Source organism: Gopherus flavomarginatus, chromosome 18 (genome assembly GCF_025201925.1).
Source record: "Gopherus flavomarginatus isolate rGopFla2 chromosome 18, rGopFla2.mat.asm, whole genome shotgun sequence".
In the NCBI taxonomy this organism is placed as follows: Eukaryota; Metazoa; Chordata; order Testudines; family Testudinidae; genus Gopherus; species Gopherus flavomarginatus.
The window spans coordinates 18,208,497-18,232,741 of record NC_066634.1 but is presented as its reverse complement, the minus strand read 5'-3'; the positions used below and the strand labels follow the sequence as shown (position 1 = coordinate 18,232,741).

At 53.5% G+C, this 24,245-nt stretch overlaps 1 protein-coding gene across 2 annotated transcripts; it reads right to left on the bottom strand.

The window, feature by feature from the left end:
- Positions 1–587: 587 nt before the first annotated feature.
- LOC127036712 (serine/threonine-protein kinase SBK2-like) lies at positions 588–4,531 on the bottom strand. Of its 2 annotated transcripts, XM_050927848.1 has the most exons (4): positions 4,422–4,531; positions 2,775–2,942; positions 2,116–2,318; positions 588–1,370 (listed from the first exon to the last, which is right to left on the bottom strand). In XM_050927848.1, exons 2-4 carry the CDS (start codon positions 2,938–2,940, stop codon positions 777–779), a joined length of 963 nt encoding a protein of 320 aa, XP_050783805.1. In that variant the 5' UTR covers positions 2,941–2,942; positions 4,422–4,531; the 3' UTR covers positions 588–776. The 2 variants fall into 2 exon arrangements, with proteins under 2 accessions (XP_050783805.1, XP_050783806.1); XM_050927849.1 differs by lacking the exon at positions 4,422–4,531 and having other exon boundaries at positions 2,116–2,314; positions 2,775–2,866.
- Positions 4,532–24,245: the final 19,714 nt, after the last annotated feature.

Here is a 24,245-nt window from a genome sequence, read left to right as displayed (position 1 = left end):
TCCCAGGTCTCAGTCCCTCCCCTCCTGCCCCATACAGCCCTGGGTCTCAGTCCCTGCCTGTCTGCCCCATACTGCCCCGGGTCTCAGTCCCTGCCTGCCTTCCCCATACGGCCCCGGGTCTCAGTCCCTGCCTGCCTTCCCCATACTGTCCCAGGTCTCAGTCCCTGCTTGTCTGCCCCATACTGCCCTGTGTCTCGGCCCCTGCCCTCCTGCCCCATACTGCCCTGGGTCTCAGTCCCTGCCTGTCTGCCCCATACGGCCCCAGGTCTCAGCCCCTGCCCTCCTGCCTTCCTGCCCCATATGGCCCCAGGTCTCAGCCCCTGCCCTCCTGCCCCATACAGTCCCAGGTCTCAGTCCCTGCCCTCCTGCCCCATACATTCCCATAGTGGGCAGCTGGCTCAGCTTAGAGAGTTCATGGCAGCTGAGTGAGGCCAATAACATCAGCCTGGGGCCTGTGGGACGAATCCAGCAGCTGAGGAGCGAGGATGGGACATGGGTCTGATCTGGGGCTTTGTGGGTCATGGGGGGCGGTGTCAGGCAGGTAGCCCCATTGCTCTGGTATGGTGAAGGAAGCTCCGAGCCGTTAATGTTAGGATTGTGCTTTTATTACCCCTCCTCCGCTCCCGCCTTCTCTGCAATCCCCCAGGCCAGGCCCCCAGCACCAGCCTCTGGCCATGGTCCCTGCTAAGCAATGTGTCCTGCAAGTCCTTGGTCCCTGCGTCCCCTTGGCCATGGCGGGTGCCTGTGCCTGGCGGCAGTGCCCATGGGCCTGGGGCTCAGCGGCAATGGCTGCTCCTCAGCAGAGTCCTGTCTGCACGGGCAGCGCCCGGCTCCTTGGGCTCCAGCCAGGGGCACTTGACATGGGCCATGGCAATGCTGGCTGGACTGCGCTGGATGGGGTCGGGGTGCAGCAGCCCTCGCAGCATCTCCTGGGCCTCGTAGGTGAAGCGCCCCCAGTGGGGTGGGCGCGGGCGGACGCGGGGGCTGCGATGCCAGCGCTCAAAGTCCCGGTAGTGCCGGTCGGCAGCCGTGTGCCAGGGGAAGAAGCCAGTCAGCACGCAGAAAAGCAGCACGCCCAGCGCCCAGGCATCCAGGCTGGGCTGGGCCGGCAGGCGGGCCGAGGGCCCCAGGTGGCACAGCTCGGGTGCGGTGTAGGGCAGGTTCTCAGGCAGGGCCTCGATGGCAGTGCCCCGTGGGCAGCTCAACCCGAAGTCGGTCAGCTTGACACGCCGGCACTCAGGGTCGAGCAGCAGCACGTTCTCAGGCTTGACATCGCGGTGAACCAGCCCCTTGGCCCCCATGAACTCCAGGGCGCTGGCGAGCTGCAGAGCACAGCGCTTGACCTGCAGCTCTGCGATCCCGAACCCCACCTAGGGAGAGAGGTTACACACAGTGCCCTGGAGGGGAAGGGCTCCGGATCCTACTGCCCATCTCCAGGCCAGCCAGCCCCCACCCTGGGGCGGATGGGAGCGGCCTCCTCAGTGCGGAAAGACCCCTGTCCCATTCCCCGTGCCTGCCCTGGGCTGGATCTGAGTTGGTGCCCCCTAGAGGGGAAAGGCCCCATGTCCCAATCCCCATCCCTTGAGCCAGCCGGTGCTGGGTGGGAGCTGGCGCCCCCTAGAGGGGAAAGGCCCCATGTCCCATTCTCTGCCCCCTGAGCTAGCCAGTCCCCATCCTGGGGCCAGATGGGAGCTGGCGCCCCCTAGAGGGGACAGGCCCCATGTCCCATTCCCTGCCCCCTGAGCCAGCCAGTCCCCATCCTGGGGCCGGGTGGGAGCTGGCGCCCCCTAGAGGGGACAGGCCCCATGTCCCATTCCCTGCCCCCTGAGCCACCCAGTCCCCATCCTGGGGCCAGATGGGAGCTGGCGCCCCCTAGAGGGGACAGGCCCCAATGTCCCATTCCCTGCCCCCTGAACCAGCCAGTCCCCATCCTGGGGCCGGGTGGGAGCTGGCGCCCCCTAGAGGGGACAGGCCCCATGTCCCATTCCCTGCCCCCTGAGCCAGCCAGTCCCCATCCTGGGGCCGGGTGGGAGCTGGCGCCCCCTAGAGGGGACAGGCCCCATGTCCCATGCCCGTCCCCAATGTGGCTACGTCAGAGGCTCCGGCTCATAGTACCTGTGGCTGCAGCAGGGAGAAGAGGTCCCTTGCAGGGGCAAGCTCCTGCGCGAAGACATAGTGGTGCCTGGTCTGGAAGGCGATGCCCAGGGCGCTGGCGATGCAGGGGTGGGCGGCCAGGCTCAGCGCGATGCAGTACTCGCTCAGGAAGTCCCGCAGCTCAGTGTCCCGCTTCTCAATGAACTTCAATGCCATCGGGCTGCCTGGCGGGGAGGACATGGGGAGGGGTCAGGGATACTGTCCCGCCCCCACACCAGATCATACCCCTCCCCCATGCTGGATTAGACCCTTCCCCTGCATTGGATCAGACCCACATATTCTCTGCCCCCCTATCCTGTGCATCAGCCCTCCCCCCACATTCTAGCTCAGCCCACCCCACCCCTCGCCCCATGCTGCTCTGTGGGGACAAGGGCTGTCAGGCTGTAGGATCCCAGGGCCCAGCAGCTAGCCGGGGTGTGGAGTCTGGGGACAGAGGGGCGCAGTGCTCCATGTCTGGCTCTGGACAGGGCTCCCCCTCCCCAGCCGGTGCCCGTCAGTTGGTGGGTATAGTGCTGGCACTGCTAGGGGAACAGGAGCAGTGGGACTCTGTGGGAGGTGGGGCCACATGGACACAGACTGCCCCCCTCCCCACCCGCCAGCCCTGGCAGCCCAGGCCCTACCTTGCCGCTGGTGCACAGCCAGCAGTACGTGGCCATAGGAGCCACTGCCCAGCTCCCTCAGGATGGTGTATGACTGGGTGACCTCCAGCCAGGGCAGGTTCTGTGCTGTCAGCTCCATCATCTCCTCCAGCTGCTGCTCCGCTTCCCACGATGTGGGCAGGGCCATGGCTGCGGGATGGGGAGGGATGGGGTTGACACCGCCAGGAGCAGTGTCCAGATGGCCGCCCGGGGACACGGACATCACCAGCCCAGCACTGAGATCCAGCCTGCATTGGCACCTTTGCTTTGCCGTGCTGGCCTCAGGGCTGCCCACGTAGGGTGACCAGGTATCTGATTTTTGACCCGAACACTTGGTCGAAAAGGGAACCTGGTGGCTCTGGTCAGCACCACTGACTGGGTCATTGACTGTCCAGTTGGCAGCAGGGCCTCAGAGGAGGGGCAGGGCATGGGGCAGGGCAAGAGTGTTCAGTTTTGTGCAAGTAGAAAGTTGGCAATCCTATGCCCATACCATGCCCAGCTGGCTAAAGCACCCTGCTCCGTTTGGGGACGGCTGCGAATTCCAGCTGGGTGCCTGAGCCCCTGCACAGCGGACAAGCCTCCCCCAGGGCTCTGGCTCAGTTGGACGCTCTGGGCAGAGCTCACAGGGTGGAGCAGGAGGCTGGAGCCCAGGGGCTCAGTCTTGGAGGCGGTGAGGCCATGTGGCCTGCCCTGAAGGGAACGTGAGACCCCTCAGGGGTTTGGCACTCAGGCTTCCTCCAAGAGATAATTTAAAAGCTGGGACCTGCTTCTGTGGATCCATGACAGCTGCTTATACAGGGCCCCCTCATCCAGCACCCCATAATGCGACTGCCTCTGGGGAGGGGCACGGGGGCTGTTTGTACAGGGACCCCTTGCCTGGTGCTGAGCTGTAGCCACCTCTGTGGTGGGGTGCAGGGGCTGTTTCACACAAGGTTACATCCCATGGAATAACGGCCCCTCCCAAGCCCTTTGGGGCCTGACAGCAGCTTCTCTATCCCTCTCTGCATGGGCCTGGGGTGCCAAGTCATGGCTTCCTGTAGCTGCCCAGTTGCGGACCAAGGGGACATAGCCCCTGCACTGGGCTCTCCTTCCAGCCTGTGGAGGCTGGGCAGACTCCAGGTCCCACTGATGCTCTGCCTCGGCAGAAGAGCAGCTCCCTTGCTTTAGTGACACCTCTCCCTGCCCCACTGAGCCTGAACTTCCCCAGGCACCTCTACAACCCTGGGTTCCGGGGCCAAATTCATACCGGCAGCAAACTTTATATAACCTACAAGTGAAGGCAAGGCCTTAATCAGAGGCATCCCAGGAGTCCTGGCTTCCAGCCCTCCTGCTCTAAACACTAGACCCCACTCCCCACCCAGAGTTGAGAATAGAACCCAGGAGTCCTGGCTGCTACCTGGACTTGCTCAGGTGAGGAAGTGGCCCTGGTGTCAGAGCCCCCCCGCAACAAGTGCAGTGAATGTGGGACCAGAAGCCATGGACGCCCCTTGGCATCTTCAGGCTGGGAGCTGCCAGCAGCAAGAGAGGGGCAGCATCGAGAGGCAAAGCCATCTAGATGAATCAGTGAAGCCCGTGGGCTTGGCGGGCACCAGGCTGCAGAGGGGCCAGATGGAGAGGGACCCCGCTTACCTGCCTCCAGGAGCTGGAACCCCACAGTATGCACAGGAGAACTGCTGATTCCAGCCCTCTATCTTCCTGTCTGTCTGTCTGCTGGCCTGGGATGAGCCTTTTATCCCATCCACTCTGAGCTGAAAAGGGTCCCGTGGTGGCTGGCAGGTCCCAGCTGGCAGTGTGAGCCAAGGGTCAGGTGCGGTCAGTACCGGGGGCTGACACTCGCTGGGCCGGGATTAGTAGGCACTTATCTGGGTTATTTTTACCAGCTGGCACTGGATACTCCAGCCAGCCAGCCCCCACTTTCATTTACTGTTCCCCTCCCTCTGGCCCCCCAGTACCTTCTGTTCAGGATTAGCTTGTCCCAGGTGTTCCTGGAAAGTCAGCTCCCGATGGCAGGGGAGCCCCCCACCCTGGAACCCCACTGGGGAGCTGGGTAAGGGGGAGCACGGCAGAGACCCTGCTGGAGTCAAGCTCCAGGGAACAGCTTACCCTCAACAGAGCCCATAGCACTTTCTACCACTGTACACAGGGATCCCTTGCCTGGCACCGAGATACAGCCACCTCTGGGGTGGGGCATGGGAGCTCTTTATACAGGGACCCTTCGCCCAGCGCTGAGATGCACGCCCTCTGGGGTGTGGTATGGGAGCTGTTTATACAGGGAATGCTTGTCCGGCACTGAGATTCAGCCACCTCTGGGGTGGGTGTGGGAGTGGTGGACTAGCATCCGGACAGGCTACATGGGCATAGGGAGGTGAAGATGGGGACATTTCTGAAGAAGGAAGGTAGCTGGGATTGTCAAGGACGCGAGGTTCTTGCCGAGACATCAGAGAATATGTCCCCCCCACCCTGCTCTGTGGGGACCCCACAAACAGTCTGGGCCTGTGATGTTACTTTTGGTAAGACAGATATGAGGCCACACGGGGGCACTGGGGGTAAGCACTGACTGCTGGGAATTGCCCCTGGCCAGCCCCCCATCCCAACACTGGGTTGCCCTGGTAGGATCTACCAAGGGGGCTGGGAGCCAGGACTCCTGGGTTCTATCCCTGACCCTGCTGGTACAAGCTGCCACCCCTTTACCTTCCCCATGCCCCCTGCAGCTCCTGCCCTGCCTGCCAGGCGTGCTCCCTGCTGGAGACTCTGGCTTGTGGGGGGCAGCATGGGGGGCCTTGCCAGTCTGGGGAACTGCAGAGGTTGGGGTTGGCAGGGGAAGCTCTGGGACGCTCATGAGCAACTGAGCCCTCCCCCAACCAGGGTGAAGTCCCGGGGGGCTGCTCCCACCTCCCTCGGTTGTTTGCCTGAGTCTCTGGGTGAGGGGAGGGCAAGGGAGGCCTGGGGGCAGAGCAGGGACGGCTCAGGTGGGCAACAGAATCTTCCTGTTCCCAGAACCATGGCAACATGGCCACAACAAAGACCTATTCTGGGATCCCCTCGGGGGCTCTGTGCTTGTGTCATGGCGACGGCCCCAGATACAGCGTGTGGCATCTGCTCCGGGCGGGTGGTGGCAGGGACAGCATGTGGCTCCCCCATCACCAGCCCCCCACCTTTTGAGCCACACACAACCTCCTCAGCACGGGGCCTTCCCCTTGGGAACAGGTTGGCTCGGGGGCACCATGCCCGGTGGTAACAAGGCCAGACTGGGCCGCACTTCGCAGGCACCAGATGCCAACGAACAGGGGGCTCCTGACCTGGTGAGGCATGGCCACCCCGCCCCCCGCCAGCTCCCAGGCATGACAACTAGGGCCACGCTCCAGCTCTCTGCCCAAGGGCCAGACCCTACGGACACCAAACCACCTTGAGGTAGCACAGGGACTTTATACAGGGACCCCTTCCCTGGTGCTGAGATGCAGCCACCTCTGGGCTGGGGCAGCTGTTTATACCAGGACCCCTCGCCTGGTCCTGAGATGCAGCCACCTCTGGAGTGGGGCAGCTGTGCATACAGGGACCCCTCGCCTGGTGCTGAGATGCAGCTGTGAAGGTTTGTCCAGGCCCCACATTTCACTCCCAAACTCCAGGGGAAAACGCCCTCCACAACAGTCAGAGTCCTTAATGTTAGTTTTTCAACACCAGCCATCAGGTTCAAGAGGAGCAGCCTGGGCCAGCAGCGACTGTGAGGGGCGAGTGCCCTGTGACAAAGGTGGGAATTGTCGTAGCATTTTATGAACGGTCTGTGTGACTCTGTACTGATCTCCTTGGATAGTATTCAAGACAGAGAGCTGCCAGGAGGACTGGCTGGGCTGGTGCGGGCCCTGGGAAGGCAGAGCCGGGCTGGCATGGTGCCAGAGAAGACAGAGCTGGGTTGGCTGGGCTGGTGTGGTGCCACGGAAGGCAGAGCTGGACTGGCACGGTGTCAGGGAAGGCAGAGCCAGGATGGCTGGGCTGAAGAGGTGCCAGGGAAGGCAGAGCCAGTTTGGCATGGTGCCAGGGAAGGCAGAGCTGGGCTGGCTGGGCTGGCACGGCGTCAGGGAAGGCAGAGCTGGGTTGGTGTGGTGCCAGGGAAGGCAGAGGTAGGTTGGCATGGTGCCAGGGAGAGCAGAGGCGGGTTGGTGTGGCGCCAGAAAAGGCAGAGCGGGGTTGGCATGGCACCAGGGAAGGCAGAGCTGGGCTGGCTGGGCTGGCACGGCGTCAGGGAAGGCAGAATGGGGTTGGTGTGGCGCCAGGGAAGGCAGAGGTGGGTTGGCTGGACTGGCATGGTGCCAGGGAAGGCAGAGGCAGGTTGGTGTGGTGCCAGGGAAGGCAGAGGCGGGTTGGTGTGGCATCAGGGAAGGCAGAGGCGGGTTGGCATGGTGCCAGAGAAGGCAGAGGCGGGTTGGTGTGGCACCAGAAAAGACAGAGCTGGGTTGGCGTGGCACCAGGGAAGGCAGAGCTGGGCTGGCTGGGTTGACGTGGCACCAGGGAAGGCAGAGCCAGGCTGGCTGAGTGTCCTGAGCAGAACCTCAAAGATGGAGAAGAAGTTCCTGTTTGTTTCATGCTCACAGACCCATAGCAAAATAGTAAAGTGGGGAGGGGAGAAGAGCGTGTAACAGGGAAAGTGCTCGGACGGGACGCAGGTCAGTTCCCAGCTCTCTCCCAGGTTTGTGGGTGAGATCTAGGGCAGGTCTCTGTTGGACAAAGGACAGTCCCTTGCTCCTCACAATAATCTGCGTCCATGGGAGAGAAGGGCTGATTCCCTCCTTGTGAATCTCAGCAGCTCCCTGGGAAGTGGCCAGTGCTCTTCTCTGAGGATCTTCTCCTGGGCCTCACAGGAGTCTGATGCTCTCACGCCCCAAGCTGGCCTGGGGCCTTGGAGTTAGTACTCAACAGAACCAGGCAGAGCCGTGTCATCAAGCACCAGCGCCTTCCCTCTGTCCCTGAAGGAGGCAGGGCCCCAACACTGCACTTCCCTGACTGCCCTGACCAAGGGTGGCCCAATGCGCTCTCGGGTAGCAGGACACAACAGAAACGTGCGTCACCCAGTCCCTCATTTCCAGGCCTCCCCAGGGTTACGGTAAAATTCCTGTCGCCTCTCCCCATTGTGCTCAACTCCCTGATGTGCTGGAGTTTGTGCTGGGGGTTGCTGTCAGCAGGCTCTTCAGCATGGCATCCATGGACCAGAGGCCTTCCTGCTCCTGGGACAGAGGAGTAGGTTGATGATCTACCTGCCTATGCCCCATGCTTTATACTCCATGCAGGGAAGCGCACAGGAACTGCGATTCCTGTTCCGGATCTAATGGCAGCTTCAGAAGACTGTGTATGAGACTTGCAGTTGGGAGGTCAGACTGGCACTGCTATGGGTGTGGACGTTTGAGGAATAGGGCAGAGGCCCATATGGGGCAAGGAGTGTTGTACCAATAAAATAAAAACCAACAGGATCTTTTAAAAGGGGATGAGGCAAAATGCCACGTTTACTGTGAATACAAAAAGAAGCAAAGGAAACAAGTAATCATAAATATCCTATCCCATGTACTCACACAAAATACCAAAAGAAGCAAGCAAGTAGACACTTATATTTACTACATTCCATTCACTCTCACACATACACATACAAGTTCTGCAAAGTTGTTATAGTTACCAGCCTAGAGGTTGCTCGTGCCAAGTTACTGGCCAGGTAACCTGGGCACGAGGGCGGAGCTGAGCCTTTGTCAGAGGAGCATCCGATGCTCCTGGAGGGTGGTTGCAGAACCAGACTCAAAGTCCTTAGTCTTTTAAGGTCTATTCTTATAGGAGTTTATTTCTATGCCAGTCTATGGAGGTGGCTTCATCATGCTGAATGGCACATCCATGATGGCTCTGTGATAGCTGCCAGATGTTATCTTGTTCTTTGGTTCTCCCATCCTTGGGGCTGTTGGGTGGATTCCAGTCTGCCCTCCAGGGGTCATCCGGTTATTGCCACTTAGCGCATTCTTCAGCCGATTGATACTAAACTTGTAACTCTTAGGCTGGTACTCTTAACTATTCATCTTCTATTCACACACAGCATCCATTCCTGAGCTTTATTTCAACATGTATCTTTTTTGACTTTAACCACTCTTAGGGTGTAATGAAACTGCTTAACCCCCTGACCATATAGCATACATAACAAGCAAGATAAAGAACACGAGAAGGGTGGGAGTCTCTGTGTGCTGTTCTGAGGAACAGTTGTACCTGCAAGGTCTTATCTTTTCTGAGATCAGACTCTCTGTCCCAGGATGTGCTGACACAATTAGCAGTTTGGCCTTGTAAACTGTTCACAGGGAGAAGAAGAAAAGGCCTTCTAATTAACACTACTTTGGGATCTCTAAATTATGGGGGCAGGGGTGGTTACATTCAATTTATCTACCATACATCTCCTTATGGCATTAATAGAGAAATCATACAGAAATCCTTTGGTATAGTCCAACATAAACCCCCTTTTGACACTATGATTTGCAATCGGCAGTGTCACTTTTTATGCAGTCTATTTAGGAGAAGATATGGGAGGCAATATGAGTTAGTGACTCCAATTTAGCATACAATCTTTTCATGCAGCAACACATCCCACACATTGCAATTAAACAAATACAATTCAATACCAAAACAACTAGCAAGGGATGCAGCATTACCGATAGTATGCCAGTGGTGGTTGGGAACCATCCAGAAAAGAAATCATACCAGCAGTACGTTGTTATTTGTTTTTCTGCAGTTGCAATTCTTAACATGTCCCTATCTGCATGTATGATATGAATAGTTCGATTTCCCATCTGGTCATTTGTTTGTTCTAAGAACTATATTACTGCCTTGCTTTTTATTAAACTGTCTGTGAGTTCCTGCCATTTGACCCCAAGATTAACAGAATGTTCAGTCAGCTCGGCGTTCAAGGTTGAGGTAAGTAATATGTGTGGTTTCTAGTAAACACAATACTTATATTACACCTACATTCATCTACTGGGGGACTACTAATGCTTCCATCTTCCCAGAATACTTCCTCCCACAAGTTAATGCATACACATTGTCCATTATACAATACTTTGGTGTCATTGTCCATTTCATCCCACATACATGATCCTAACGAAGCATCTTTACTACAGGGCTCTGGGGCAACAGGTAAGGTTAGGCATACCCACTTTTGAGGGGTCCATTCGGTACACCCTCTATTGTCCAATAACTTTCCTTCCTCCTCAGCCCACTGACTTGTGGTCTGGGGCAACCAGAACGAGCCCATGTGCAATATGGGGAGTGGGCTAACCTTCCATACCTTTGCCTCCAGGGCTCGCTGGTGTGCAATTTTAACAATAATTTCTCCACTCAGTAGGTCTGGTCTCACCGTACTGGAGACATACTTCATCCATTCATATTGATAGGTATAAAACAATGATTTTTTTCTTTGTTTTAACAGATGCATTAAAACCTTTGTGACAGTGTACCCCATAAGGCTTTATGGGGGGGTGCTTATAAATGTATGTATAATATAACTGGAATAGAGTTTTGCTACATATGCCGTGTAACACATCTATGTAAAGGTTTTGGTCTACTATATCTATTCACCCTATTTGTACACATATATCATTTTGTACTTGAGGTTAAGAATATTGGTTGTATACTTGCTTGGTTTCTAAGTCAGCTTTGTGAGGCGTTTGGTCAGCTTCTTTAGGAAGGAATTTGCAAGTACCCAATCAGGAAGCACTTGGGGAACAATGCATCTTGGAATGCTCCAATCCATATAAGAAGTCTTCCTGGAGATATACAAGATACCAAGTGGACAAGGGCCACTGCCTGTAAAGACTGTGAGTCATGCATGGACATGTGACTTGCCCAGGGGACTCCAGAACTCCATCTTGGAGCTGGACTTTGCATAGGAGAGAGGAGTGGGGTCTCCACCCACAAGAGAAAGTCTATTTAAACCCATGGGAGACCCCTCCATTGGGTCTTCAGCTGGCTAAAGAGGGAGCCTCTCCACCCCCCAGGAGACTTGGAAGAAACTGGAACAAAGGGGTGTGAGTGATTGCTGGACCCAGGCTAAAAGGAGATTAGTCTGTAAAAGGGAGCATTCTGGAACTGGTGAGGATCCTATCTGTATTCAGTTTGATTAGACATAGATTTGCACATTTTATTTTATTTTGCTTGGTGACTTACTTTGTTCTGTCTGTTACTACTTGGAACCACTTACATCCCACTTTCTGTATTTAATAAAATCACTTTTTACTTATTAATTAACTCAGAGTATGTGTTAATACCTGGGGGAGCAAACAACTGTGCATCTCTCTCTATCAGTGTTGTAGAGGACAAACAATTTATGAGTTTACCGTGCATAAGCTTTATACAGAGTAAAATGGATTTATTTGGGTTTAGACTCCTTTGGGAGTTGGGCATCTGAGTGCTAAAGACAAGCATACTTCTGCAAGCTGTTTGCAGGTAAACCTGCAGCTTTGGGGCAAGTAATTCAGACCCTGAGTCTGGGCTGGAGCAGACGGGAGTGTCTGGCTCAGCAGGGCAGGGTGTTGGAGTCCTGAGCTGGCAGGGAAAATAGGAGCAGAGGTATTCGGGAGGGACAATTTGTGCGTCCTCATCCAGGCTGTCAATATTGGGAGTGAAAAAGGCGTACACTTGGGCTCTACCTTTGAAACATTTAATTGTGTCCAATCCATAGCAATTTTTACTTCTACTAGAAGGAGGCTTACAAAACTTTTACTGGGGTAGTCTGGATTTTGAACAATGCAGGTTTTGTCATATGTATTGGGGGTATTCCTCATAAATGCTTGTTCTTTTTCCCATTTCTAGTCACACCCATCAGGGAATGTCAGGGCTGGTGTGTGTCTCGGACAGTATACGACAATTACTGTCACAAGGGTCCCTGTTTTCACAAATCGCTCCCATATGTATGGGAACGAGGGGTAATCTGAGATCATGGTGGTGTCCCCCACATACCCTTCTGTTCGTACACCTACCATCCAATGCCTTCCTTGTTCTTCAGGGACAGAAACATTTACTTATAACCTTAACTCTCCCTTCCTGACATATACATGAGTTTCCCCTAAAGGTAACAGTGTGAGATTAGTACTTAAATCAACCCACCTTAGGTGAATTTTTGGGTCTTGCAGCGGAGTCCATGATGTGCTGTCTGTTTCTGAGTTATTGTGTATCAATAAAGTGGTGAGGATTGTTCTACCTTGTCCCAGATATCCTGGAGCGTGGCTGTCATTGTCGAGGGTAGGCGTAGATGTATTGCAGCCCATCATTGTCTCTGAAATCGGTTGCGTTCTCGTCACAACAAGGAAGGTGAACAGTTTTAATCCATCTCCTGAGCTGCCACGTCTGGTGCAGGTTTGTTCTCCATTCCATTTGGGACATCACCCTGCTCTTTCCTCACTGCCCTTACGAAAAACCAAAGGTATATTCGGGACTGGTTGTGCAGTGAGCACCCGCAGCAAGGGAAGTAACAGTAACACAATCCTGTGCCTAATAATCATGTGAGGATGACACCACGTCCACGGGTCCTGGTACGTGATTGGCATCAGGGCATCAGGGCATTGTGTCTGAAAATATAATCATAATAGAATTAGTTCATGCAAACAGCTTGATTTGTGGAACGTGAACGGAGGACAGGGAAGTGAGAAGCAAGAGAAGAGGATCAAACACATTCTAAATGAGGGTCAGGATTATCTCCACCTTCAGAGATGTCCCGAGGAGTAAATGGCTTTTACTTCCATGAGGGAGTGGGGTCTAAAGGTCTCAAGTTGAAGCTTCGCTAGTTGCCCTGATTTGTGTGTCTCACATGGACCCATTGCTACATGGCATAAGGAGAATCCTCGGCTGGGTGAGATAATGTAGAATTGTGGCTCTAGATGTGTCTCCGCTCCTTGTCCCCCTGGCTGATACCCGAGGCTCAGAGAGGAGAGCACTGGGTCAGTGAGCCAGACCCTTGCTAGATTCCTTGCTCCCCATAGAAGCAGAGAAAGGAGGGGGGTTTGCCCAATGCCATCGCCAGTCAGGAAGTAGAATGTCCCAAGCTGGGAACTGGGTAAGGGACACAGTGAACTCCAAAACCACTATGGACCACGTGTGCCCAACTCACGCCTCTGGACCCAGCCAGGGAATGACAGAGTGTCTGGACCTCAGCCACTGTTCCAAAGAAGCCCATTGTCACTGACCCAAGTTACAGCTACTCGATACACAAGTAGAAAATTAAAGACTCCTCTTTGCACTTCTGCAGTGAGAACATCCAAACCCTCAAACACCCCATAATACAGTGCCCTAGAATTGGAGTCCAAGGTGAAATGGGGGATCTCCACAATGTCACAAAGGAAGCCTTGGAAGGGCTCCTGGATCGACAAGTGCAACTACAGAATGCTGCTCTGCAGACTCCACGTGAGAGAGACTGTTCTCTCAGGAGATGTCAGGGTGATTGATGTCCCCTATGAGAAACAGGGCCTGTGATCTGGGAACTTCTGTTAGTTGTCTGAAGAAAGCCTCATCTACCTCATCCCCTTGGTCTGGTGGTCTATAGCAGGCGCCCACCACGACATTACCCTTGTTGCTCTTGCCTCTAAACTTAACCGAAAAACACTAAACAGGCTTTTTTCCAGTTTCATACTGGAGCTCTGAGCAATCATACTGCTCTCTTACATACAATGCAACTCCTGTTCCTTTTCTCTCCCACTTGTCCTTCCTGAACAGTTTATACCCTTCCATGACAGTGCTCCAGTCATGTGAGTTACCCCACCAAGTTTCTGTTACTCCAATCACAACATAGTTCCTTGACTTTGCCAGGATTTCCAGTTCTTCCTGCTTGTTTCCTGGGCTTCCTACGTTCATGTACAGGCACCTAAGATAACTAATTGATTGCCCTACTTTCTCAGTATGAATCAGGAGGCCTCCCCTGTTGCACCCTCCTCCTGGTGTTTCCTCTCGGTATCCCACTTCCCCACTTACCTCAGGGCCAGGAAAGGCGCCAGGGCTTTTGGCGCCCTAGGCGGGGGTCCTTCCGCACTCCCGGTCTTCGGGGCACTTCAGCGATGGGTCCCGGAGAGAGTGAAGGACCCGCTGCAGAATTGCCACCGAAGACCCGGAGCGCGGAAGGAACTCCCGCTGCCAAATTGCCGCCAAGGGCCGCAAAATGCTGTCCTCCCAAATCCTGGTGCCCTAGCGGTCGCCTAAATGGAAGCGCTGGCCCTGCTCAGGGCTTAGGTCTCCATCCCCCGACAAACCTAATTTAAAGCCCTCATCATTGGGTTAGCAAGTCTGCCTGCAAAGATGCTCTTCCCTCTTTTCCTTATGTGGATCCCATCTCTTCCTAGAAATCCTTCTTCCTGGAACAACATCCCATGGTCGAATCCAAAGCCCTTTCTCCAACACCACCTGCACAACCATGCATTTACCTCCACAATTTGATGGTCCATAACTGGGCCTTTTCCTTCAACTGGGAGGATGGATGGGAACACGACTTGTGTCTCAAACTCCTTTATCCTTCTTCCCAGAGCCACGTAGTCTGCAGTGACCCTCTCAAGATAATTCTTGGTAGTACTATTGGTGCCCACGTGGAGAAGCAGGAAGGGGTAGTGGTCCGAGGTCTTGATCAGTCTCTGCAAACACTCCATCACATCCTGAATTCTAGCTTCAGGCAAGCAGCACACTTCTCGAGTTTCTCAGTCTGGATGGCAGATGGATGACTCTGTCCTCCTTAGGAGTTCCCGACCACCACCACCTGTCTTCTTCTCTAGGGAGTGGTGGTTGTGGACCCCCCATTCCTAGAACAATGCATCCCATGCCTTCCAGTTGATGGGGTCTCCTCATCCCTTTCCTTGGATGACTTTTCCAAACCATTCTCCATTGTAGTACCTGTGCAGAGAGCTTGAAAATGGTTTCTTACCTCTATGTACATTGGGGGTACATGGGTTCTAATTTTTCTTCTTCTGGAGGTCATATGCTGCCAATTTTCTTCCCCGTTCTGCATGGCTCACTCTGATTCTTCAGCATGCTGTGCCTGCAGTACCAAACGCTGACTTCTAGCCAGAAAGTCTTCATTTTCTCTGATGCAACATAGGGTTGATACTGGAGTCTCTAGTCCTTTAACCTTCTCTTCCAATATGGAGATCAGCGTGCACTTTGTACACTGTGATGGGCTGGATCACAGAAACCCTCTTGGGAGCTGCCACCTGATGTGCCCTGACTGGTTAGAGCCAGACTCACTAGCCTGTTGCAAACCCAGACCCAGGTCTGAATCACGTCCCCTAACAGCTGTAGGCTTACCTGAAAGCAGCTGACAGAAGTGTTCTTGTCTTTGACACTCAGATGCCCAGCTCCCAATGGGGTCTAAACCAAAATAAATCTGTTTTACCCTGTATAAAGCTTATGCAGGGTAAACTCATAAATTGTTCGCCCTCTATAACACTGATAGAGAGGTATGCACAGCTGTTTGCCCACCCAGTATTAACACATACTCTGAGTTAATTAATAAGTAAAAAGTGATTTTATTAAATACAGAAAGTAGGATTTAAGGGGTTCCAAATAGTAACAGACAGAACAAAGTGAATTACCAATCAGAATAAAATAAAACACACAAATCTCTGTCTAATCAAACTGAATACAGATAATCTCACTCTCAGAGATGAGTCAGTAAGTTTTTTTTCCTCAGACTAGACATCTTCCAGGCCTGGGCACAATTCTTTTGCCTAGTACAGCTCTTGTTCCAGCTCAGGTGTAGCTAGGGGATTCTTTATGATGGCTCCCTCCTTTGTTCTGTTCCAGCCACTTATATATCTTATATATAAGGCAGGAATCCTTTGTCCCTCTGGGTTCCCACCCCTCCTTCTCAATGGAAAAGCACCAGGTTAAAGATGGATTCCAGTTCAGGTGACATGATCACATGTCACTGTAAGATCCCAAGCCTTCAGTCCTCCCAGCCTGACTCACAGGAAGGCCTACCTGCAAGCAAGCAGAGCCATCTACAGTCAATTGTCCTGGTTGATGGGAGCCATCAAGATTCCAAACCGCCATTAATTGCCCACACTTTGCATAATTACAATAGGCCCTCAGAGTTATATTTCATATTTCTAGTTTTAGATACAAGAGTGGTACATTTATAGAAATAGGATGAACACACTCAGTAGATTATAAGCTTTGCAATGACACCTTACAAGAGACCTTTTGCATGATGCATATTCCAGTTACATTATATTTACTTGTTAGCATATTTTTATAAAATTATATAGACTGCAACGTCACAGGCACATCCTGTGCAGGACACAACAGCTGATTGCACACTATCCATATTGTCTTCCTTCTAAGAGCCTCTTCAGATGTTGTATTTACTGCTCACAGAAGCCTGAAAGGCAAAAAAAACTCTGTGGGAACTCCCCCAGGTGAACTCCCAGGCAAACTCCCTCTGTTTGCCTCTCCTTTGTTTGCCTCCCCCTCTCCGATTTTTCATCTTTTTCAAACGTGGACACCAAAACTGGATGTTGTATTCCAATATCAGTCTCACTGATGCTGTGTCACCTCGCTGACCTACTCACCGCTCTGCTCATATGTCTAAGGATGGCTTTAGCCCTGTTCACCACAGCATCACCCTGGGCACTCATGTTGAATGGCTTGCCCAGTATGGCCCCCCCAGGGCCAGTTCAAGGATATTTTGTGCCCTAGGTGAAACTGACACCTTGTGCCCCCTGCCCCCACCCCTCACCCTGGAGCATCGCTTATTATAAACTTTCAAAAATGAATACTGCATAATGTGGCATTGTTCATTAGAACTAATACACATTCGGCTTGAAAATTTATTAATTTCATTATTTAGTCTACATATATAATGAAAATAAATGAATAACCTGACAGGGTGTGGGGCTGGCTGGCTTTGGGCACGGGGGTTGCGGCAGAGGCTCGCTGGAGACAGGGGAGTGCGGGGCTGGCTGGAGGCAGGGCAGGAGGTATGGCAGGGGCTGGCTGGAGAGAGGGGAGTGTGGGGCTGGCTGGAGATAGGGCAGGGGATTGCGGCACGGGCTGGCTGGAGACAGGCAGTGTGGGGCTGACTTTGGGCAGGGGGGTGCGGCAGGAGTTGGCTGGAGACAAGAGGTGTGGGGCTGGCTGCAGGCAGGGCAGGGGGTGCAGCAGGGGCTGGCTGCAGGCAGGGCAGGGGGTACAGCAGGGGTGGCTGGATACAGAGGGTGTGGGGCTGGCTGCGGGTACGTCAGGGGGTGCAGCAGTGGCTGGCTGCAGGCAGGGCAGGGAGTGCGGGGCTGGCTGTGCGGGTGGCGGTGTGGTGCCCCAGACCTCTGTGGAGGGGGTGGGAGTGGGGGGACCCCAGGCCTCCATGGGAGCTGGGGGAGGGGGTGCCAGGCTTCTGTGGGGGCGGGGCTGGCTTGTGGGGCAGGGGGAACCACCCCCCAGAACTCCCCGGCGGCGCAGCAGGGGCTGGGTCTCTGCACTTCCCCCCCCCCCGGTGAGTGCAGGCCCGGCCCTGCTGCAGAGCTCAGCGGAGTGGGGACGGGGATGGGGCAGAGCAGGGGCACGGCCCCTGGGGCAGAGCCAGAGCAGCAGGGAGCAGGGCAGCACCCCCGGCAGCCAGAGGAGGAATGACATCACCTCCCAGCTGGCCGGAGCTGATCAAAGCCTCAATGCCCCCTCACACAGCAGTGGAAAGAGGGTTACACGTTTAGCTGACACCGAGTGAGCATCCCAGACAGTTTGGGGGCACCGCTTTTTGGCGCCCTCAAATCTTGGCGCCCTAGGTGGCCGCCTAGTTTGTCTAATGGTTACACCATCCCTGTGTGTACCTAAACTGCCCTGTCTTTTTCTCCTAGGGCCTTGTCCTATTTGCTCAGCCTGGCCCCTTCCTGGCTTGTCCCTGACTTTAAGGGATTATCCAAGCCCCTCTCAGGCCTGCTTTTCTTGGGGTCATCCTGCACCTGGGACAGAGGTGGAGGTTGATGATCTACCTGCACATGGTGAGCATGGTGCAGGACAATGCTCAGGACATACAATTGCAGCTCCAGATCCAGGGCCAGCTTCTGTTTACTGGCAGGAGACTCTGTATGAGACCCTGCAGGTTGGGGATTGAGATAGGCACTAACAAGGGTATGGAAGTTTGGGGAATAGAGCATAGGCCACTGTTGGGCAGGGAGAGCAGGGACCTGGGGAGCAAGAGCTTTGTAAATGTGGGTCAGGCTTCTCCCCACTTCAGAGAGGGGGAACGTGAGGCACCACGTGGGAGTGGGACCTGGCTGATTTGGCTGCGTGTTTGAATAATCACTACAGCAAAAATATAAACGCTATTAAGTGTCAGAACATTCATGATGGTATTGGAGAGTTCAGGCCTGACCAGAAAAGGCATAGCCTACGGGGGGAGAGATTACTCAGTGGTTTGAGCATTGGCCTGCTAAACCCAGGGTGGTAAACTCAATCCTTGTGGGGGCCATCTAGGGAACTGGGGTAAAAATCTGTCTGGGGATTGCTCCTGCTTTGAGCAGGGGGTTGGACTAGATACCTCCTGAGGTTCCTTCCAACCCTGATATTCTATGATAAACCAGTACACACTCTGCCATCTCGCTGGTCTTGGAGACAGGGGTATGTCTCATGGACAGAGGTTGGGGCAGAGCAATAATTTTTGCGGGGGGGCCACTCCACAAATTTTGGTAAGTCATTACATGCCACACATTTTTACTATATTAATGGAGGGGGTGCAGGGTCTGGGATGGAGTTTGGTGCAGAAGGGGGCTGGGAAGGGGGACACGGGGTAAATGCTCTGCAGCGTCGGTGCTGGGAAGGGGGACGCGGGGTAAGCACTCAGTGGCATCAGAGCTGGGAGTGGAACACTGGGGAACAGACTCTATATGCATACAGAGATAAGCCCGACAGGTGTGAAGGGCTTTGAAATGTGCTTGTTTGGAAACTAACCCTAAAAAACATCACATTGTCTGTGCTTCGGACTTCTGGTCTTTTGCTGCTTGCTGTCTGTGTGACAAGAACCAGGGAAGTGGAAAGGTTGAGAGAAAGCCATCTAATAATGGGGCCGTGTTTTTTTGTTTTTTTGACCATGACCCATCCATGACTTTTACTAAAAATATGATTAAATCATAGCCTTAGCTATATTTATTGTATTGCGACAGTGTGGGGGGACAATGAATCCCCCACTTTGCTTTCTGTCTGTCCACAAGGCCGTGATTTTCAACATTGTGGAATGCTTCTCTATCACTCTTTCATAAATGATTTTACTTTAAATCAATACAAAAATAAATGAAGAAGCTGGATCTGGCTGATGCAGGGTAGGCTGATGTCGTGTTTTGGGGACATTTACCAATACTGGCTCTGACTTGGTTTGTGGCAGGGGAAGCCTTTGATATTTTAGAAACATTGGAAAACCTAGTAATTTTCCAGGCAAGTGGTGGGATCCCATCAAAGTATGCAGAGGAGCTATTCAGGGAAATGGTGCGTGAACAACACATCAGTGAGTGCAATGGTGTAGTAAGCTACCAGGGACAGGGGGAGGGGAGCCTACAAAAATTTTCTCTATCCAGACATCAGAAAAAGTGATCTAGAATTCATGCTCCATAAAAAACTTCCAAATATCACCTTCCAGGAGAGGAAAGAAATCAGGACAAAAATTAACAAATGTTTGGATTAGAATGCAGTCTTCTGCAGGCAGCAGAGTGGATTCTCCCCAACCCTCCTTCCGAGCCAGGCAACAGAAAAGCCAAGACGACACAAGGCAAAATAATGCCTGCTGCATGACGCATCATCAAAAGTTGCCTTCCAAAGAGTTAAGGAGAAGCCAGGATAAAAAGGGATTCAAAATTCACATTGTTCCTGCTAGGTGGGGTAACAATTTGCTACCTAAAAATATGCATCTGAAGCATTAGATCTAAGTATCCAATATAACTAAAAGCTCAGCCAGCCCCACTCCAACACACCTGCATGGGATGCACAGACTGGGGGAGGATTTAAAAGGGAGCAGAACAGCTCGCTTGTGGGCAGACCAGGCAAGAGGAAGACCTCTACCTTGCAGGTCCTGAGGGAAGACAGGATCTCCCCTGCTGCAGCTGCCTGAGGGAATGGGGGACCTGTCTCTGTTATACCCAGAGAGGGAGGCTTATCCAGTTGTTGGGTGTTGATTCCCTGGATTTTGTTTATGGACTACCGTGGAAGGGGAGAAGCTTGAAACTGACCTGGCTGGAGGGCCAAATCCTGAGATGAGGCAGCTGGCAGCCCAAAAGGGAGAGAGCTGCCTAGAAAGTTAGCACTTTCGATGCACCAACTGTAAATATGGCTGGTTGGGGCTGTCCTCTACTGGTCCTAACTGAATACAGTCAAGTCATGATCACTGGCCCCAGGGCAACCACTAATATCCAGTCCAGTGATCTGTTCATCTTTCTCCACCACAATGAAGCCCACAATATAGTCGCCCCTAGTTGGAGCCAAAACTTTGTGTTAGAAAAGTATCTATAATTTGTTTTTAATTTCCAAGGATAATTTACCACTGGCTACGTGAGACCTCCCGATATGTCTCCCAGTAGAAAGTCCCGCAGGCTAACCCAACTGTCTTCCTACAAGTCACAGACTGGTGCTAAAGGAGAAACATTCCCTGCTCCCTGGTTTGGATTCAGTGAATTGTACCAGCCCCACACTGGTTCCCCTGCTGGGCTGTGTTAGCTGCTGATTGACCCCTGTCCATTTGAGGTCCTGGGGTTGTCTATAACCAAGAACTTTAAACAGGCAATGACATGTCTAATGTCAAGTGCAATGGAGCCCACCACTTTTATCCTCTTTCCCCTTCCTCTATGGGTTGTAACCAACGACACTAACTTTCCAGTTGTCATACATATTGTCCCACCAGGTTTCCCAGTTCTATCCACTTTCTGCTCCTCCAGCTAGGCAGAGCAAGCAGGGGCGGTTCCAGGTACCAGCAAGCCACTGGGAGTGATCTGTCGGTAGCCGCGAGAGCGGCAGGCAGGCTGCCTTCGGCGGCTTGCCTGTGGAGGGTCCACTGGTCCCGCGGCTTCGGCGGACCTCCCAGACCTCCGCGGGACCAGCGGACCCTCTGCAGGCAAGCCACCGAAGGCAGCCTGCCCGCCGTGCTTGGGGCGGCAAAATGCCTAGAGCCGCCCCTGACAGCAAGGCTGGCTGGGCTGGACTCACTGCTGGGAGCCACGGAGAGAGACAGGGATTGTGGCTGCCCGAGTCCCAGGCTGGGACTTGTGGAGGTCCCGGGCCTGCCCCTGTGGAATGGTGTGGGTCCTTGGGGCCTGGCACACTAACAGGGTGACTCCCAGTAGGCTGGTAACAGGACAGGCTCTTGACCGCTCCCTACTGAGCCTCCTCCGCTACCCACAGCACAGACCCACAAGCGCCACACTGGGACATTGGGGACCCGAGAAGTTTGTGGAACTCCGATAGTGGGGCGCAGGATATGCTGGGCCTTCAATCAGACAGACGTGGTGCTGGGTTCCCTCGGCGCAGAGACTGGGTGCTGAGTAGGGTGACCAGGTGTCCGGTTTTCAACCAGAACACCTGGTCTAAAAGGGATCCTGGTGGCGCCGGTCTGCACTGCCAATTGGGCTGTTAAAAGTCCTGTTGGCAGTGCTGGGGAGCTGAGGCAGGCAAGTCCCTACCTATCCTGGCAATGCGGTGCACCCTGGAAGCAGCCAGCAGGTCAGACTTCCAGGTGGGGGGGGCATGGGACTCCGTGCGCTCCTCCACCCTGAACACCAGCTCTGCACTGCCATTGTCCAGGAACCACAGCCAATGGGAGATGTGGGGGCGGTGCGTGCAGGCGAGAGCAGCACGCAGAGCCACCTCACCTGCCTAGGAGCCAGACCTGCTGGCCGCTTCTGGGGTGCAGCATGGAGTCAGGACAGGCCTCCCCGCTGCGCTGCTGACCGGGAACTGCCAGAGGTAAGCCCATGCTTCAACCCCCTGCTGCAGCTGTGAGCCTCCGCAAACCTGGAGCCTCTTCTGCACCCCAAACCGCTCATCTCCGGCCCCACCCGAGCCTGCACCCCCAGAGGGATCCCTCACCCTCCCCTGCACCTCAACCCCCTGCCTCAGCCCGGAGCCCCCTCCTGCACCCTGAATCCTAGAATCATAGAAGATTAGGACTGGAAGAGACCTCAGGAGGTCATCTAGTCCAACCCCCTGCTCAAACAGGACCAACCCCAACCAAACCCCTCATTTCTGGTCCCACCCCAGGGCCCGCACCCCCAGTTAGAACCTTCACCCCCTTCCGCACCCCAGCCTAGTGAAAGTGAGCGAGGGTGGGGGAGAGCGAGCAGGGCCGGCTCCAGGGCTTTTGACGCCCCAAGCAGCCAAAAAGAAAAAGAAAAAAAGCCACAATCGCGATCTGCGACAATTCAGTGGGAGGTCCTTCGCTCCGAGTGGGAGTGCCACCCTGCTCCGGAGTGACTGCCCCAAGCAACTGCTTGATAAGCTGGTGCCTGGAGCCGGCCCTGAGAGCCAGCCACTGAGGGAGGGGAAATGTAGTGGGCGGGGCAGGGTCTTGGGGAAGGGGCATGGTGTTGTAACAACCAGGCAAGGTACTAACAAACTTCAACAGGACTTTATTTTTAAAGTGGACATCTCTTTACCAAGCTGTTGCTGCACCCTCTGTAACTCTCACCCAGCCTCCTCAAGTCCTCCCACATCCTTCCTGTTTCCTGTCCTTTCAGACTCCCAACAGCCAGTGCTCCCAGTTCTAATAATTACATGCAGCATCTAAACGCCATATTCCCTCCTCTCTTCAGAAACTTTCCTAATTAAAATAAACATTGTTGTTCTAACCACAGGAACAAATAGGAAACAAGACACTATACTGGTGGAAGAAGTATTACACTGAAAACACTGTAGATACTACATAATATAGTCTCTAGTAGTGACGAAGCGGGAATGTTCTTGATGTGTTATTTGAATGCTGAGTGGGGAGTATTCACCTGGGAAGGTTGCACGGGAGTTTTGCTGGGACAGCCTGCATTGGGGAAGGGAGGATACCTGAGCATGTAACATGAGAACCCAGGAGGGGAGTTGGAGGCCATGTAACACCTCTGCTGGGGAACCAGACAAAGGACACAAAGGCTGGGGGAGGAGCCGGGGGGAGGCTGAGTGAGAGGCTGGAGGGAGTTTCAGTTTGGAGCAGGCTGGGAAAAGAGGGGCGACCCGACCAACAGGGCTGTGGCCTCCCTGGGGCCACCAGAAGGACCCAACTAAAGGGGGCCCTGTTGTCTGTATTGGCAAGACCTGTTTTGGACTGTGTTCCTGTCGTCTAAATAAACCTTCTGTTTTACTAGCTGGCTGAGAGTCACGGTGAATCGCAGAAAGCCGGGGTGCAGGGCCTTGTCCCTGCCCACACACTCCGTGACACTAGTCCAGACAGGTGGTCATCTGGGTCTGACAGGTCCTCTCTCAAGCCCCAGTTCCAGTGCAATGTCTTGTTGAGTTGGTACTGTGGTGAAGTCATCCAGTGCAGACTGGGTGTTGGCATAATCTCCTCTTGGTGTATAAGCAGGTGCAAGATAAGAAACATTCCATACCCACCCATCAGAAACTCGATAGGCATAAGATCCCTTCTTCTCTATGATTTTAAGAGGAGCTGCAAATTTATAGTCCCCTTCGCATAAAATTCCAGGCTTTTGTATTCTAACGAAGGAGCCACATTCAAACTTTGGTTCCTTAGCAACCCGCCGCTTGTCCGTGAAAGCCTTAGACTTTGCTTGGTTCTGTTCAACTGTTTTTCTCATATCATCCTCAGTCAGGGCATGAGGTCATGCCTTTAACAATCCAGCAATGTTCAGTTTAGTATTCATCTGTTTCCCATGCTGTAACTGCGGGTGATCTTTGCGTTGTGGCATGTTGTGTAGCCTGGTATGCTTGCAAGAAATCAGTAGTGAAGGGTATCCAAAATCAACCTTTCAGTTTAGCCGTTTGCAAACTCTCTTTCAAACTTCTGTTAAACCGTTCAATTTCCCCATTGGCTTGACGGTAATATAGGGATGACCTTCTGTGTAAAATGTTCCTCTGCGCTAGAAAAGTTCCAAACTCCAGGGAAGTAAATTGACTACCATTATCGGAAACCAGTTCTTTGGGGTTACCTTCCCTGCTAAAAACTGAAGAGAGGAACTTAATTACTGTAGCAGAAAAGATTTGTGATGTAAACGCTACCTCAGGCCATTTACTGAAATAGTCTATTAAAGTGATAGCATAACGGCAGTCGATTGGAGCAGTATCAAAAGGTCCCACAATGTCAATCACCACTTTTTCCCATGCAGATTCAGGAAGAGGAACAGGCTGTAATGGAGGGGTACATGTCACTGCTGTCTTATCATGCATTTGACAAGTGACACGGGATTGTATGAGTCCTTCAGTTTGAGAGTCCATCCCTGGCCACCAATACAGATCCCATAGTCGTTGTTTGGTTCGGACAATTCTTTG